The sequence below is a fragment of the Amphibalanus amphitrite genome, unplaced genomic scaffold (assembly GCF_019059575.1).
Source record: "Amphibalanus amphitrite isolate SeventyFive unplaced genomic scaffold, NRLGWU_Aamphi_draft 000287F_arrow, whole genome shotgun sequence".
Taxonomy (NCBI): Eukaryota; Metazoa; Arthropoda; class Thecostraca; order Balanomorpha; family Balanidae; genus Amphibalanus; species Amphibalanus amphitrite.
The window spans coordinates 489,825-508,227 of record NW_024881782.1 but is presented as its reverse complement, the minus strand read 5'-3'; the positions used below and the strand labels follow the sequence as shown (position 1 = coordinate 508,227).

At 50.3% G+C, this 18,403-nt stretch overlaps 1 protein-coding gene across 3 annotated transcripts; it reads left to right on the top strand.

Moving 5' to 3' along the window:
- Positions 1 to 2,006: 2,006 nt before the first annotated feature.
- LOC122387474 (GTP-binding protein 2-like) lies at positions 2,007 to 16,840 on the top strand. Of its 3 annotated transcripts, none has more exons than XM_043377718.1 (9): positions 2,007 to 2,204; positions 3,363 to 3,624; positions 3,815 to 4,042; positions 6,767 to 6,976; positions 9,708 to 9,932; positions 11,524 to 11,808; positions 14,601 to 14,712; positions 15,216 to 15,403; positions 15,877 to 16,840. In XM_043377718.1, exons 2-9 carry the CDS (start codon positions 3,373 to 3,375, stop codon positions 16,156 to 16,158), a joined length of 1,782 nt encoding a protein of 593 aa, XP_043233653.1. In that variant the 5' UTR covers positions 2,007 to 2,204; positions 3,363 to 3,372; the 3' UTR covers positions 16,159 to 16,840. The 3 variants fall into 3 exon arrangements, with proteins under 3 accessions (XP_043233653.1, XP_043233651.1, XP_043233652.1); XM_043377716.1 differs by lacking the exon at positions 2,007 to 2,204 and adding an exon at positions 2,248 to 2,429; XM_043377717.1 differs by lacking the exon at positions 2,007 to 2,204 and adding an exon at positions 2,559 to 2,578.
- The last annotated feature ends 1,563 nt before the right edge of the window (positions 16,841 to 18,403 follow it).

Below are 18,403 nucleotides of genomic sequence, written 5' to 3'. Positions count from 1 at the left end.
CGACTGACTGGACGATTGCTTTCAATGGGTTTCGTTTTGTATAGGCCTGGTAGCGGCTGCGCACTAACAATAATTTCGGAGTTTTAGCATGCGCCCTGTTGGGCTATTCTCGGACCCTGCCACCCGTTGGGGGAGGGCGTTCCCCCCCCCCCCTTCCCAAGATCTGGAAAAGCTAGCGACTGATTTTCAAAATTAAAACGCCGTTCGATAGCCCCACAGGGAACTACCGTGCGACCAAATTTCATTGACCTAGATGCAACTGATGTGGTCATAGGTCACGCCAAAGGTCGCATTTTCACCGTTTACAGGCCGTCGAAGGCCAATACGTTACAGTAAAAGGCGTGTTTTCACAAAATAATCGATATATCGAATACTTTTTAAAACAACGGTCTATAGAGCGCTCTTGTCTCATATCTACATATGCTTCTGAATGAGGTCACTGCTACCAGTTTACTAGGTCAGCTTATAGGGGTCAGGTCACTTAGGGTCACTTTATGAATGAACCCAACTATACTAGGGTCGTGTGATGCATGCTTTATGGCCAATTTTACATTTCAAATTTATTGTTGGTTTAGGTGGTTTAGGCGACCATTGAGGCCAGTTGTGGTTACGATCTGGTGGAGGTCAAGTCAAAGATGCCAGATTTCAAAGTTGATATTTTTGCATGTGAAGGTTATCCTTTATATCTATTCCATGCAGTTCATCAATGGCAGGGCTGCGGTGTCAATAGATTTTCGGTGACCCCGACTCAGACTCCGGAGCTCCGGTATCTAAAATCGACTCCGACTCCGACTCGAACTCCGGCAAGAACTGTCGACTTCGACCGACTCCGACTGCAACTCCGAGTCTGACTCCGCAGCCCTGGTCACGGGGAATACAATGATGATATTTTTACGCTATGTGGCCTAGAACGGCCAAAAATTGAGCTCGAAAATTTGACGTCATCCATTTTGAGCAGTTATCTTCTTTTTTCGCCATAACTTTGCAAAAAATGGAGGTAGCGAGTTCAAGTTTGGCATGTTGATTGGCAACCTTCATTTTTAACCTTTTTTTTAAAGATTAACCCTCGCCGGCACAGGCCATTTTGCGTCCTTCGACGGCACAATACTCGCGTCCTTTGCGTCCTGCTAGAACGTCAAATCTGCTATGGTTTTTTTTTCGTGGTGCTGATCACGAATATCGAGTTAGTTTTGATCACAGATGATGGCTTCATGCATTTAGGCCAGGTTGGGTCAGGTCAGGTCAGGTCAATCAGTATTCGCCTGCCGGGTATTCGCACCGTGTCGACCGCTTCTGACAACTTCGTAACATGCTAAAAAGGCACCAAAACTACTCCGTACCTAAATGTTCAAATGGCTGCGAAGCTCGAATTCGGCTCCAAAAACTAGCCTAGAGATATGTTAAACTCGAAAAAGTGAACCGAGGTCATCAAAGGTCAATGACCTAACCTGACCTTCAGGTGACCTTGACACCCACCCTAATGTATGGGACCAACATCATATCACAGGGTTGGACGCTGGAAACCACGGAAAGACTGCAAACGCGCGGCTAATGCGAGCCGACACGCCGAATCGCGAGTCCCGCGATTCGGGACTCGCGACTCCGCCGAATCGCGAGTCTAATTTACAAAATGATATTTGAAGACCACTGCATCGAAATTATCGCCAAATTAACAAGCTAGAGCCTTGTCAAAAATGCTATGTAAACCGGGTTATTGTTCTCGCCACTAAATATTTCTCGGTATCTTATTTGAAAAGAACCAAAAGAATGAACCATGAGAGAAACTGATGAATATTTCATAGGAGAGTTTTCTTATTTATTTTTGTTTTATTTCACACTTCAAAAAGAGCATTTCACACTTCATATGTGTAATGATTATGCATTTCACACTTCATAATCATTAGCATTATTATGTTAAAAATATGTATATTTAGTTCATATTACGTCATTTATCTGAACCGGAGTGAGTAGCTTTGCTGTTGTAAGATGGCGCAACCGACACATTTCAAGGCCACGGCATCAAAGCGCTCTCTGGCACTCTCTGGCAAGCTCTCTTGCTCTGGCGGCGGCGACGGCGGAGGAGGAGGCGGTTGCTGTCGAGTTTCTGTGTGGGTTGGGTGTGTGTGGGTCATTGCTGGGAGGGTTCGTCCTTGCTATGGTTTTACGAGAAGACTAGCTGTTTTCAAGGCGTTTGCTCTCGACCGGTAAGTAGTAATTAGACCCTTTGTACTGCGTGAACTCCAGGGCGCCAGTTTCAGCGCACGCTCCAGTGATCAGCTGACGTTTTCTGTTTGTCAACAAGAACAAAGAAGGCGTGATGAGTTGTTATTTGAATTTTGGTTGGCAAAAATTTTAGTACACCAATCTCATACCTAAATTTTCAGGTTTTTTGTCATAACTTTTTGCCACCTTGACCTGGCTACTGAAAGGTTAAGTAGGTTGAGGTAGCTTATCTGACCCTGATCCAGCTGTTTGTTGCACCATGTTTAGGCAAATTGAAACTGTTCTTGCTCAATATTGTGAGCTTTGCTCACATTTCAATTTGCTTACCACATCATACATAAACATAAGCTTTACAGTTAGAGACTAGTGACTACAGAGCTTGTGTAAGCTCTACTGTTATGTCAGTGATAAAGCTGAGGGCTGTTCACGGGCCCTGTGTGCGGTCGGACCGCACACAGCCTCCAAGCTCCGCCCACTGCGTCCCTACGTCAGCCTTCCGTCACCGCACACAGCGACCGCTGTGGCCGGTCGGGACTGGCCACAGCAGACCGTCCACCGCACGCAGCCGTGACGTCAGAGCCGCCTACCCATCCCCTACCCCCACGCCTGCTGGACGTACCGCACACAGCGCACGCAGCAGTGTGCGGTGCCCGTGAACACCCCTATGGTCAATGGTTACAGTGCTGTTCATTGTGATAGTTAATTGCCATTTTGTGTTGTTTCATTTTGTCATGCTTATCATTTTTCAGAGGTGCTGCAATCTGCATTACCAATTTTTTGCCTTCATGTGTTGTGTGTATTTATTGACTGCTGAGCTGACACTTCTACAACTGTTTTACTATTCTTCACAAATTTCTTAATGATAATTATAATGCATTATGATCAAGATATAGTTGTTCTGTTTTTAGTATTTGTTTCAAAGAACTTTATGTATATTGCTCATTTGTTTTTTATGCCATACTTCTATATTAATCTATTTATTATGTATTGTGTATAGATTTATAATGTATTCATATGTAAGTGGTCAGATGTAGTGGTATACAAAGAGCAAGGAATACTTTAGCAAAAATGTTAACATATGTTTTCAATGTGTAATAGGTAATTAAGTGTTTGAAAAATGAATGTTATTCTGCCCTCAGAAAAAGCAACATGGACTTCCTAGGTCTATTTGACCCATCTGAGGAGGACTCGGATGTGGGCTCTTCCTCTGGCTCGCTGGGCTCAGCTGGCATGTCTAGCCCAGACTCCTCCAGCCCAGAATCCGGCCTGGAGGAATCTTCAAGTAGCGAGCTGGAGCAGCTGCCGGACCAGCTGCCTCCCGAGCCCCAGCTGGGTAACATAGAGTACAAGCTGAAGCTTGTCAGCCCATCCAAGCACAGGTTCCAGCATCTAGTCACACAGGTAGGTACAGGGAAGAAGGGTTTGCCTGGGAACAAGGCAAAGGCTTGATTTAGGGCCAATTTCTGATCTTTGGCTATTTCGGCATTGCATTGAGATTCTTCCGACTGTACTTGTAGATACTACAAACACCCATCTCATCTCACTTTAAAACCAAAGCTGCAGTACTGAAAACCCTTGTTGCCGTTTTCAGATGAAGTGGCGGCTCCGCGAGGGCCAGGGCGAGGCCATCTACGAGATTGGTGTGGAGGACAGCGGCCTGATGACGGGCCTGGAGCCGGCAGAGATGACCGCCTCTCTGACCACCCTGCACCGGATGGCCGCAGAGCTGGGCGCCGCCGTTACCGTGCTCCGGGAGCGCCGCGTGCCAGCAGCGCCCGGCGGCCCAGAGCGCTGCGTCTCGGAGGTGCTCGTGAGGAAGGTCAGTTCCCGGGGTGTGGATGTGGCTGGGTTGGTGTTTGAGGGGTACTAGGAGCTAGGAAGTAATGACTGGTGAACTGTGTAGGGAATCCTGGATGCTTGGAACGAGCGTTTGTGTTTATTCGTGAAACAAATACTTGCCTATCAAAACGTCATTTGGATAGAATGTTGGTTCAAGACGCTTTATGTTGGTATGAATCTGACACGGCATAATGAACCTCCTGGTGCAGGATTTCTCTCCACCCATTTGGAATATCAACAGTTATCAGCAGTAATAAACAACTGAGATAAGTAGGTACGTTTTGTTTGGAAATGATCGCAGTCAGGGTAATCAGGTCATTTTTTGCCCATTATCCTGTTTGACCTTAGCAATGATGCCAGTGATATCAAATAGCAGCAAATAGCGGCAATGCTTACCTATAAAATGTTGTGGCATCAGAGCCAAGCATCTCAGTATCAAGAAAATCAACCTTACCAAATTACGCCATATTGGGTACATATCGGGCTTTGTTTGAACAGCACAACTTTACCCTCAGTAGTTTGCATAAATGACCCGTAATTTTGCGTTTCTTACGGAATCGAATTCTCTGTATTTAACAACAACACCCAATAACAAATAATATTTGAAATGTGAATTTGCTGAAATTGTATGTGCATTTGTTATTTTAGATCTTTTTGTGGTGTTTACTGGTTGAAGCGCATATAAAGGTATATCAACAGTCGACATTCATCCGTCTCCGCTCATAGCACAACCCCGTTGGCTTCCTTTTTTAGCCGAGCTCCTGGCCTTTGGCGCTGCGCCAATCTCGCAGCATCTGCAGCCGAGCCCCTCCCCCCTCCCCCATCTGCCCAAACCGGGCCTGACCGACGCACCCGACTCATGATACGACTTGTCTCGTCATGCGATACGATTTGTCTGGTCATGCAGGCGCTCGGTGTGTGCGATCACAGGCAGCAGGATCTCTCTCTCTCTCTCTCTCTCTCTCTCTCTCTCTCTCTCTCTCTCTCTCTCTCTCTCTCTCTCTCTCTCTCTCTCTCTCTCTCTCTCGCTCTCGCTCTCGCTCTCGCTCTCGCTCTCGCTCTCGCTCTCGCTCTCGCTCTCGCTCTCGCTCTCGCTCTCGCTCTCGCTCTCGCTCTCGCTCTCGCTCTCGCTCTCGCTCTCGCTCTCGCTCTCGCTCTCGCTCTCGCTCTCGCTCTCGCTCTCGCTCTCGCTCTCGCTCTCGCTCTCGCTCTCGCTCTCGCTCTCGCTCTCGCTCTCGCTCTCGCTCTCGCTCTCGCTCTCGCTCTCGCTCTCGCTCTCGCTCTCTCTCTCTCTCTCTCTCTCTCTCTCTCTCTCTCTCTCTCTCTCTCTCTCTCTCTCTCTCTCTCTCTCTCTCTCTCTCCGCCGTCGTGTACCGAGTAGTATCGCTCACGTACTCTGGTCACTCTCTCACCCCTTTACTATCCATTTCGCTAGCGTGCGTAAGACCAACCAAGCGAGTCTTCGCACGATGCGACGGCACCGTACTCACGACACATCGCTGCCGTTTTCGTCAGCCGACCGCAATGCTCGGCTGGCCAGTGACGTCATCGACCTGTTGTGATGACGTCATAAGGCCCATGGTCCCGGCTAGGGTTTTCATGAGCGTGGGGATGGCCCGGGCTCCGACCACGTAGCTGGTGATATTGACCGCGTAGATTGCCGGTGGTTGAGTCGGGAGGGGGAGAACGGGAAGGGGGGAGGGGGGTGGATTGCACCACGTTTGCGCCACGGGAAGGGACTTTGAGTCAGGTGGTCTAGTGGAGGCTCTCGTGATTGCGAAGCTTAAGTATGGGCTTCGTAGTTTCATTCCTTATCAGAGCAGAGTGTGATGCAAAGGGAATCAGATGTAAGGCGAACCCGTATGCAGTTTGTTTCTGTTTTATGCCACACCATCGTTTCTCTTCCACTTTGTGTATGCTTCTCACTACTTCTAACCCATTTGCATCGATGCGTAGTTTTCGCTATTTATAGTCACCTTGGTTTTCGCGACACAGCTTTCAATGTTGCTTGTTTCCCAGCCAACTTTCTTCACCATAGGACATGGGTGCTCGACTGACATGCATCGTGCTTACCTAGCAAGCTCCACACCACTGTGGTTCAGGGTATTGTTGACGGTTCATTTCCTAACAAAGGCTCTATTGTGACCTCGGGTGGGAGGGGGTAGAAGGGGGCGGGGATAAGGGGAGGTGTGACCATTGCTCCTGGAACGTGACCTTAGCGGTTAGTAACCGTGGCCCAGCGCCGACGGCTGGTTGGACGCGGACGGAAGTAGAGCAATATGTGGTTGGCAGTGATTTTCATGGGCACTGCCTAGTGTCCAAACGTCCGAAGTTGGAGTTATCGGAAGGACTCACGCATAGGGGATGTACTGAGTCGGAGTCGGAGCCGGAGCCGCCATGACATTTCACCCGGAGCCGGAGCCGTCGCTGGAGCCGATTTTTTTTTTTCTCCGGAGCCGGAGCCGTCTGAAATTTTCACGGCTTCGGATCCCTGGGAAGGAGTTCTTTAAAAGGTAGTAGAGAATGAGAATGTCAAACATGAAGGCCATTGAACCTCGCGACGCTGGTTTCCTTGTTTTTAGCATCGTCGCTTAGCAGTACCGCTGACGGAACCTGAACCTGTTCCTTGCATGCGGGCGATATGATCGTGGTGCGAGTGTTCTAAAAATCGATAAAAATTGACTTTGACCTCTGACCCGCGCAGGTGCCGGACGACATTCACTCGGTGGACCTGCGTCTGGCTGTGCTCGGTAACGCCGATGTCGGCAAGTCAACTCTGCTGGGAGTCCTGACCTACGGAGAGCTGGACAACGGTCGTGGAAGGTCACGGCTCAACATTTTCCGTCACCTGCACGAGATCCGGACAGGACGCACGTCCAGTATCAGTCACGAGATCCTGGGATTCGACTCTGAGGTTAGTTGATGTGGGGTTAGGGTGGGAGGAGGAGAGACAGGTGGAGTGGGAAGGAGGACTGAAGGCTTGGCATGGGGCTGATGGAGGAGTGATGTGGGAAATAATGGAGGCATATCAGAAGCAGTATGTCTAGCGGAAGCATGTGCTTGTCAAGCTGAGAGTGTTTGTTGATAATTGTGTTGTCTACCTATCACGTTTGATTGAAGTGAACCGTTATGAAATACGGTTCGTTGTTTGTGGGTAATTTGTAGAGCTTTGTCTTCGATGTTTAACGAGATCTGCTGATATCGAGGCCAATATCGCTAATTGCTCAGTAATGATCAATCAGAGTAATTATCTTAATAACTGAGTGGGTGATCTGATCAGTTGTGTGGGCCGGTTTGAGATTTCCAGAGCTCACTTTTCAGTCACCACAGGGTCGTGCCACCTGTATAGATCCCGTTATTACTTTTTATAGCTCGTTTTTATTATGAAACGTTGAATGAATCAAAACGGGTTGCCCTGGCTACGACCAATTATGATTCGCCTAAAGAATAGATCGTGAATGACATTGCTGAAAAGCAAAATCGATTGAATTTACACACACTTAGGTATCGTGACGCAAATCGAGCATTTGCCCCAATTTTATTCCATCCATATGTGTCTTCGTTGATGAATAATAGTTCGTTTGAGGAATTTGGCTGTTACAAATAATTCCAATTTCCAACCGAACCGGCTATCTCCCAGCTTCATTATAACATAGCATAGCATGCATGCCATTCACGAAATCAACAAGGGCAATGTGAACACATACCTCTCATACCAAACATTACTGCGAATGTCATCGGCTGGCATCAATTCCCTCTGTTTTAGTGTGTGTGCCAACTGAATGTGTTGCGCCGTTGGCATCGTTACCACGGTAAACAAGCTCCTAGGGTCGGCGACCTCGGCTGCATCCCCCATGCCGAACGTTCGGGGGGGGGGGGTCACGTGTCTCGACCGACGTGTCACCATTGGAGGGGGGAGGGCGGGGGTGCTATCGTTCGGCCCAGGCCCGGCCGTATGGGGCTGATAACGCCGTATGGAGGCAGACGGGATGGTATTGACGTGACGTCACTTGTTGACAGTGACTCTGTGTTCTAGTCTAGTCGAGCTCATCCAGTGTACGGTGGTGATGGCCCTAGGTCCGGGTCAAGCCTTGTCTCTGTCTCCTCTGAGGGAGCGTCATCTAGGCCACTGGGTTACTGGGGCCGCCACTGGGTGCTGTCCGCGTTACGGGGTCATCAACACAGCCCAGCCATTCAGCTGATCCACGGGTAATGCCAGCTGACTGCATGATGGGTGCTTGAGGCGAGACGAGATTAACTTTTAAGACACTTACTGCTGGCTATGAAAATTATTTGCAAAACAACTTCTGAGGTGTCTCCTTGTCAGTATACGCCAACTACGAGAAACACCACGAACTCCGTGCGAGAAATTATCGCCGTACCGGGCGTGTGGGAATCCACAGCTGACTGCGGCGGCGGCCCGGCTCGCTGCTTTACCGCTACCGCCTGCTGCCAGTGGCCAGCCGGTTTGCACAGTCGAGGGAGCGGCCAGCCCAGCCCCGCCCCGCCCCCTCGAGCCAAGGTCACGGCTCGCACGGTTACCGAAGACGGCGGGCGACTGGCTGTCTGCCGAGCTTGGTCCAACTTCTCGAGCTTGGAGGGGAGGGGAGGGAAGGGGAGGGGAGGCTGATGACGCCCCTGGCACGGAATCAGACTCGGGAACGAGTCATTACACACGGCAGATGAACGGTTTCGCGGACTGTTTTCTTGTTTGGGACGGTTTGGGACTGTGCGGGAACGGTGCCAGATGTCAGCGGGGAAGGGTAAAGTGGCGCTGCGAGGTCAAATGTGTTTTGATCTCGCAGATTTTCAACGCTCAAACTTTGTTTTATCGAGTCTTACACGCTTTCGTTTTCTTTCTGAAAGGAATATGCCTACAAGAAAGTAAAATAGCTTATTGTGAAATCGCTGAAAATAATCGCGATCTTAGATACCTATTTGTCTCCTTTACGAAAATCTCTGCTTGAGTGGTATGATCGCCACAGTCGGCTGTAGACTTTTCGGCTCCTATCACGGTACGTGGCCTGGCGCAGGTGGCGTGTCACACATTTCGGGTCAGGTGACGGGGCTCGCCAATCGCCATGGCTGGGCCGTCGCCGCTCCGCCGTGGTATGTACACAGCTGCGCCCCTGTGTGTATGTGGGTCTGACGTCAGTAGAGTCGAACGCCAGGACTGGGGCTGTGTTTTGCCGCAGACTTTTTTGGGGGTTATTGATGAACGCAAAACGTGACCGGAGTCGGTAGACGGTTAGACGGGGAGGGTCGGCGTCGTAAAAGGTCGCTGTTGCCAGGCGCTGGGCGGTGTAATGACACCCTGACCTGCTCGCTGGGTTCGGGTTGGTTGGGTTACGTGGATAATTGGTTGTCCTCCGACTCGACCTATTGATATGTTTACGCTGAACTCTGGTTTGTGTGACCTGTTGGTTTTAGCTCCGCCACTGATTGTCATAAAGAGGAATGACTTCCGTGACCAGCCATAGCATGACAAACTACATAAAGGGCGGCTTAGCATCGACTACTGAACTTCAGCAGGCCAGGGCTCGACTACAAAGTCTACCAATTGACCTAAACCCCCTCTCACATATATCGCGAAAGTATAAGAACGTCATCTACCACGCTCTAACCGTCCCCACCTTCACCGTCAGGGAAACACGGTCGACTACTCTGCCAGTCCCACCGCCGAGGAGATATGTGAACAGTCCACCAAGCTGGTAACATTCATCGACCTGGCCGGCCATCAAAAGTACCTCAAGACCACCGTGCTGGGGCTGACCGGCTACTCGCCCCACCACGCTATGTTGGTGGTGTCAGCGAACAGCGGGATCGCTGGAACCACGCAGGAGCATGTGGGCCTAGCGCTGGCGCTGAAGGTAAGAGAGTGGAGGAGAGAGGGAGAGAGAGAGAGGGAGGGAGGGAGGGAGGGAGAGAGAGAGAGAGAGAGAGAGAGAGAGAGAGAGAGAGAGAGAGAGAGAGAGAGAGAGAGAGAGAGAGAGAGAGAGAAGAGAGAAGAGAGAGAGAGAGAGAGAGAGAAGAGAGAGAGAGAGAGAGAGAGAGAGGGAGAGTGAAATAGAGGGAGGGAGGTGGTTAGGGCTAGGAGCTGCGTTTGGAAGTAGATGTTTGTAGTGTTTAAAGGGACCCTCCCACCTTAACATTAGATTTGAGTTGAGATAGACAAAATGGGGTCCCTGGCTCACAATTACCGGTTTCGGCACTCACAACATCGAGAAATGCCTTAAATCGGAAATATTGAATTTCAAAATTGCAGCATTTTGATTCATAGGGGCTAATGCATAGGAATACCCCTCTGAATGTGTGACGTCAGCGCGGATATCTAACGATTTTTAAATGTTTGACTAAAACGTTTTGTAGCACGCGGTGGTATATGCTGCTTTGCGCGCAACAAGTGCCGCACTTTCAGCTGCCAAACTATTGCTTCCAAATAAAGTCGCAAGGAACAGCGGAGATCCCAAAAAGTGAACAAAAGTAAAAGTCTAATATCTTGAAAACCGGTGAATATTTTTCGGTGAAATTTGGTAGATATTCGTTTTCGCTCTTTCTGAACCGAGCGACACCACTTTCATGCCAATTCATAAACTTTTTTGAAGGTGGGAGCCGGAGGGTCCCTTTAATAACCATGGTGAGTGTGTAGTGATAAGGAAATGAGACGTGCTTGATGATCCGTAATTCTTAACACCGTTCAGTTTGTTAGGCTTTTATTTGCTCTTCACAGTAATAAAAATTGCAGTTGAGGTTTAAAGTCAGTTTTAACGCGCGCCCGCACTGCTCGCTCCTTAAATCTGTTCAGGGGAGGTCATTTCCACTGTTCGTGTGCCTGTAGTAGGCTCGCCCAAGTCTGTTGTGTTGCACGTTTGTGTCTGTCTCCATGGTTCAAAGTGGTGCTGCTTGCAGCATTGTTTGTCGTTTTCACTGCCGAACTGTAACTATCGCCGTCCTGTGTGTGTTGTGTCTAGCTGTGGTTGTAAATTAATTGGTGAGCAAAGCTCCGGGAACGTGGCTCAATAACTGTGTCAGTCGATCGCTACTGCCGGCTCGTGTGCTGCCCCCCTCCCCTCCCCTCCGCCTATTTCGTCGTCATGCTTCTGTGGTTTTCCTACGTTCGCACTTCGCATATTTACAAGTGTTTTGCACCAGCTGGCCTAGTGTAATCTTTGAACGCTATCTCCAGACATGATGATAACACTTATTGCTTCTTGACAGCTGATATGAGCACTAGCTGTACTGAATTGAGCTCTGAAGTGACGTCTTGTTAAGCACCTCTTCGACCATAATCTCTATCATTTTGTTGCGTGCTACGACTTGTCCCACTCTTAAAATACGTGACAAAAACCTCTGTATCCTGATCAAACCACATCCCGTCTTAGTTCTGACCTTACCCGACCTAGCCTATCAACCAAATGTGACCTTCGTTGACCTGACCCGCCCCGCCCCTTCCGCCGTCAGGTCCCCATGTTTATCGTCGTCACGAAGATCGACCTGACGTCGGCTGCTACCCTGCGGCACACGCTGGCTGCTCTGGAGGCGATGGTGCGCGGCCCGGGCTGCGGGAAACAGCCGCTCCGTGTCGTTGACGAGACGAGCGCGGCGGAGGCGGCTGCTGCCCCGCCAGACACCGTGCCCGTGTTCAGCGTGAGCTCCGTGACTGGTGCCGGTCTGCCACTGCTGAAAAAGTACCTGCACGCGCTCAGCCCGAGCACAGGAGCTACGGAGAGGAAACGGTTAGAACAGGTGAGATTTGGGAGGGGAGGGAGAGAAAGGGGGTGGGCAGATGGTGGGATGGACGCTGAACAGTGGACAGTGGACACGATATTGAGCCGCGTGATTTTTTCATAAAGATTAAGCTCGAATGTTTTGAGTGAACGAATTGACGAAGCCAGCGCCAGATCGGACGGTGGATGTGTCATGACTGTCGCTCTGACTCTGGCTTCGTCATTTCATTCATTCAAAACATTCGAACTAAATTTAAAAAAAAAAATGTTCCGCTCGCCTACTAAAAACTGAATCCAGTCTCCCCTACCAACCACGGATCATCCCCGTCATGAACCCCGTACCGGGCGCCGGAGCGGCTCGAGCCTCGAACCCGGGCCCTCACCACCGGATGTCCAGCACTCTACCAACTGAGCCACGGGATGGACGGTCGGGAGTCTCTGACGGGTGGTGGAGCGCGTTTTTATGGATAACTTAGTCGCTTCTTTTGTTGGATATGTATCGAGTGTATGTGCCATAATATGGCGAGCTGTAGATCGGGGAATCATTCGCGCGTCTGAACGATTTTTGATAGAAGTATTTTTACTCGCTATGCAAACGCATCAAGGAAGCTACAGTACCCAAAAATAACCACGCAGACAGTTCACCGTTCCGTGCTTCTATCCTCAGGATACAGAAATCCTTCTCCTCCACGCCGCAACCCCCCTCCGGGCTGGACAGGCAACTTTATATCATGCGGGCTGCTCCCTTGGAGCGGCGCCGCCGCTCCCGAGGGAGCGCACCCAGTAGCCGGGTGCAGCGAGTGCCTTGGGGCTGGGTGGCCTGTCCTTTGGACGGGCTCAGCCCCGGCGACTCACTAGGGTGCCTGCCCAGACCAATGTCTCCCCCTTTACCCTATCATCCTCCCGGCTCTGAAATGGTCTTGCCAGACCGAAAGGGCCTCACCCAACAAAACAAAAAACGCAGACAGTTCTCTGCTGCTGATGGTGCTGAATAGGTCCAGAATAGAGCGATACTGGGGGCAGTGTATTCAGACCGGCATGGGACGGACCGGTCGAACCGGCACTGGACGGGAAGAACGGGTGGAACCGACGGACGGGCAAGGACGTTATCTGATTGGCCTTGAATCGTCCGGGAAGGGGGGAGTGACCGACCGCTGGGCCGGGGGTGCTTTGTTTTGATTCCGGTAGATTCTTTGTCGCTGGCTGTGTTTTAAATGAGTTTGTTTTGATTGTTACGCCGTCAAACCGTGTGTGGAATGTATGTGCTACTGAGCGAAATGACTTCATCTATTTTAGTCTGTGACGCTAAAATTTCAATATGTCGATATGAAATGAAAAGGGTGCTTTATCAATTAGTTGTCCACTGGAATTGTATATCCTGTTGCGTTTCGTGCGCTCAAGTGTCGTGATCATAGCCTTTTCGCTTTCCTTATTCCTGCACGCACAGCTATGCGTAGTTTGCACACTCGCGATACGTTTTTGCGCTCACCACGAACCACTCCCCTCTCTTACACTTCTGACAAATTCCTGAGACCTCCATCAGCAATCGATCAGTCTGGCCCGTCGCTGCCGGCGCCTGTGTTCTGATCGGGTCACGGCGGCGGGCACGACCGTCTGTGTGGGGATCGCGGTCAAGGTCCTTGGTTACGCGCCGCTGCTGAGCCGGTCACGACGAAACGTAACATGAGTGTCTGTTGGAGGGGGTGGCTGGGAAATCCGTCAAGTTTTGTCACATAGATGTTTGAGCCTGTAATGGTTTGTTATGTGATTATTGCTGGGATAGTAGTTGATAGGATGGTTGATGGAAACACCCAAGGACTCGTGTTTCTCAAAATATTAATCTGCGTAGCATTTCATGGTCGCACTCGTTTCATGGCGTTTCACAGCCAACCTCGCTCTGGGAAGCCTGTAATAAACAGCACTTCCCACTACCCAACCGATTGTTAACGTCAACTCTCCTCCACCTAAGCCGTCAACGTTCGCCTCTATTCCTGGGTTCGGCGCAGCGGCGGCCGAGCTAGCTACGCTCAGCTGTCCGGCCAGCCGTGCCCAGTCACGACTCGCGTACTGCCAGCGGCACGAGCGGACCGAAAACAGGTCCCGGCCGAGTGAAATGTCGGCCGCTCGCCCCGGGCTGCTGCCTGCCAAGGTCACTGTACGGAACATGACTGGCAGGAGCCAGCGGCAGGGCACTGGGGGTCGATGGGAGGGGAGGGGGGAAGGCCCTTGTATAGGATATGGTCCAGAGCAGGACAGGGCGGTTTTGAGAAGTTTGTATAGGGATAGAGTTTTTGTGGTATGATTATAGGCGGTTTTAGCGATTATATGATGGCGGTTATAGCGATTAATCTGATGGTTTGTATTTTTGCGGCAACTGGCAAGCCGACGAAAGTTGAACAGTCACCATAGATAAAGACTTGTTCTGATGAGACATGCCAGTGGGCAATGACGTCAAGAAGCTTGTGATAAAGTCAGCAAACAAAGCTCGAGCTGCCTCTGATACTTACGAGTGCAAAGCGACCCTCTATATCACAGATGTGCTTGCAATCCCGGACTAGCCTGGGAAAATACCGCCCATATACCCGTGGTATCACACCGATCGCTTCTGTCATCTTATGTCTCACCTATCAGCTGGTGTTAAACTTGTTTACAGGCAAGGCGCAGTTCCGTCTTGAAATCGGTCCTTGTTTCTAGGAACGCGTCCAGCAACTCCGGCCCGTGTATTTGGAGCCTGTTGCTAGCCGTAGTTTTTTTTTTTTTTAGTGTGTTGGCTGGCGATGTTTCTAACCGGTGGTGTTTTTGTCTTTGCAGCAGCTATGCGAGTTCCAGATAGACGAGACTTACCGGATATCAGAGACCGGGGTAGTGGTAGGGGGACTTCTAACCAAAGGCATCATCACAGAGGGAGCGCGGCTCAGTCTAGGTGAGTAGTACATGAAGATGGATTATACGGTAATTTTGGCTATCTCGTCTTCAAGCGATAAATTGGAAACTCCTAGATGTACTAGTGCAATTTGGATGCTTCGTGAACGAGAGCACAAAACTTTCCGTCATCTGGGTCATGTGTGCTGAAAGCTTTTATGATGATAAAGTAGGCTTTATTGACGTAACTTGAAATCTGTTAATAACTTGTTAATACCTGAAATCTGTAAATTGTTTATGCTTGTTTATTTTAGCCGATATTACTGCTGATTCATTGCTTACCTAATACCTATGTTGATTTAATTGATGAGGCATCATCAATCAATATTCGCAGAACCGGGTCACACACACCTTAGAAAGTTGACGAGTGGCTTACTCGCAGTAAACCATCTACTTTGTCATCTGACGACTAGGTTATCTGTGTTCTTCCCTAGTGTTCGCAAAACGGTCATCATTTGTCATACCAGTTCAGGGTTTCTAACCATTTCCCCGTCTCACCGTCAGGTCCACTGGAGGACGGCACCTTCACCCCCGTACGGGTCTCCACCATCCACCGCAACCGGCGGCCATCGCGCGTGGTGCGGGCCGGCCAGGCGGCCTCTCTGGCCATTGACCGCGACGTGCCCGGACTGAGGCGAGGGATGGTGCTGCTGGCACCCCAGGCGCGACCCACCGCGTGTCTCTACTTCCAGGTGAGCTAAGAGTAGAGGTGAGGGACACGGGCATGGTGCTGTAGTGTGCGATGGGAGGGTGGAGGGACGCGGGTTTGACTGGTTTTGATTTTTACTGAATACGTGGGCGAGAGGCTTGTGATTGGAAAAGCTATTGAAAGACGGTAAAGGTAAAGAATGTCATCCGTCCATTATTTGTCTGTGTTTGACATTTGAAATTTGTACTTATTCAACGATCATATCGTTCCTCTAGCTATAAACTTTGTTAGTTGCCAACTAGTACTGTAGGTTACGACCACAGCTTAGGGTCACTTTGCTTGCACGGGAGACTCTTTAAAGGTTATGACTGTGCTAGGCTGTTGACATTTGGCAGAGCCATAAAAAATACGGTGTTCACTTCTTTATGAGCCTTCCGTGTCTCATCAGTTCATTGCCGTTCCACGGCATTCCCCACATGTCTCTGTCACTGACCCCTCTCCACCCTACCTCTCCAGGCGACGGTGTGCGCGTTCCGGCCTCAGGCCATCTGCCGGCGGCTACAGACCACCGTACACCTGGGCAACGTGCGGCAAACGGCCGTCATAGAGGGCGTGTTCGACTCGACAGACCAGCTGCCGGCCAACAAAACCACCTCGGCCATGTTCAAGTTCTACCGTCAACCCGAGTATGTCAGCGTGGGAGACCGGCTACTGTTCCGGCTAGGCAGAGCGCGGGGGTATGGTATCGGTACGGTAACACAGGTGTTCCCATGTCGACAAGAAGAAGAGGTGATGTAAGTAGAGGAATGGGCGAGAGAGAGCGGGACGCTCGCCGGTCGAGCGTCCCGGTTATATGAGTAGTGCCGTGTTGGATCATATTATGTGTTTTACTCCTCGTTTTCTCGCACGGCGCGATGTATAAATTTTAGCCGAGTTTTACGTTGGCGGCGCGGCCGTCTGTATGTATGAGTTAGTTCGCTAGTTTAGATAGGACGGGCTCGTCGGGCGACGAGCGCCGTAGTCTTTCAGTGAGACGCAGCCGGGCGCGGCGCGATCGCCGGCGACCCGCCACTGCCGCTGTCCCCACTCCTGTGTCACAGCTGTGACACCGCCCGTGTCACCGTCGTGACACCGCCGTGTCACCGCCGTGAAACCCGCTACCTGACTGCCCCCGGCAGCCGGAACACCCGTACAATCAACGCACGGGCGCGAGGCGCGATCACGCCACTGTACCCTCAGCGGTGACCGATATATACAGAGGTACCGGAGTGATCCCCATCCCATCCTCACCCAGCGGACGGTTTGTCCGACTTTTATCAGGCACGCTGCTCTCCGAATGTATTTTTGGAACGGAATGTCGGCTGTTGAGCTGACCTGGAGCTGGCTGCTACGGTATCCGAGGATTTTAACATGAACGTTTATGCTTGCTTGATTGGATCCGTGATTAACATGGCACCAAATAAAGACGGTACCTTTCTGACTGGTGTCTTGATTGTTGTACTGACGTCTGATGATGCGTGGATGCTTAATCCGTGAAGATTTAGTTTGTTTTCCATAGTATCATGACCCCGAAGGCTCAGGTGCTCTTGTCTCCTTGTGAATGTCATGCTGCAAGTACATGGCTCTTTTGCTACCGCTACCGACTACCGTCACCACAACTGTTAGTTGTTGCCTTTTGGAGCGGGGATGACACTGATTTTCTGCCGTTTTTATTTCCTTTCAAACCAGGGATGCGGAGCCGGAGCCGGAGCCGGAGCCGGAGCCGCCGGAGCCGGCATATTTTGCCCGGAGCCGGAGCCGGAGCCGGAGCCGTGAAACAATATAGCCCGGAGCCGGAGCCGGAGCCGGAGCCGTCAAAAAAGGGGCGACTCCGGCTCCTTTTCTTAACCCTATTAGTGGCAGGCTCCTGGCTACCCCTATTAGTGGCAGGGGGGGCTGTTTACGACTCCCCCCCCCCCTGATATCTCGAGATCTAACGGGCCGATTTTCAAAATTCAAACGGCATTCGATTTCGCTCAACGTGATCTACATTTCTAAAAAAAATGTCAATAGGGGGGTAGAGGGGGGTAAAAACGGGCAAATTGCAGATACATTTTAGACTGTTTATCACGGCTAGGTTTTCGAACCAATCTTAACGCAACTTTTGCCGATCGATAGAGAATGAACCAGGAATTCACATGGGTCCTAAAAATATGCATTTTCAAAAATCATAGGCGGATACAGATGTAATTACTAATTATTTCCCAATATTCAGCACCTGGACGCGCCTATGATTTTAGGGGAAAACATCGCTTGTGGGTGTTCACAACTACATGGTATGGTGCATTTGATCGCTTTCTGGCAATGTAACTACTACGAAACCGCTCATCAAATGGTACTGTACACTTCAGTATGAACCCCCCCCCCCCTTTTTGGACGCCTGGATCCGCCTATTATAGCAAAAACGTGTCAAAAGAGGATGCACAATAACTTTGTATATGTTATCACATGATACCTTTCATTCACTGTTCGTAAAACTGGTGCATACAGTTATAATACATCAGCATCGTGATCTTCGCCCAAATGACTCGCTTCACGAATAGGACCCCCCAATTCCCAGTGCTCTGGAGCCGCCCCTGGTAAAGTTATGAACTTGAAATTTTCAGGGAATATGCCCAATTTAGTTTGAGGAAAAGTCAGAAAATTTCAGCATCGTAGCTTCAGCGGTTTCGGAGATATTCCCGAAAAACCTGAGGGGTGGATGAAAACAACCCCCCTGCCACTAATAGGGTTAAGAGGAAACAATTATTTACCTATAGTTCGGTTTGACAGTACAAGGCGTAAAACAATGTGGTATTCAAAATAGCCTTGTTATGCAAATACAGAAGCAACGTGTACCAATCCCATCGCCTTTTTTCTTCCACCCGTATTTAATTGATCGCATGGGGGATGTACTGAGTAGAAGCCGGAGCCGGAGCCGCCGGAGCCGGAGCCGCCGGAGCCGGATCATTTTACTCGGAGCCGGAGCCGGAGCCGGAGCCGCCAATACATTTCACCCGGAGCC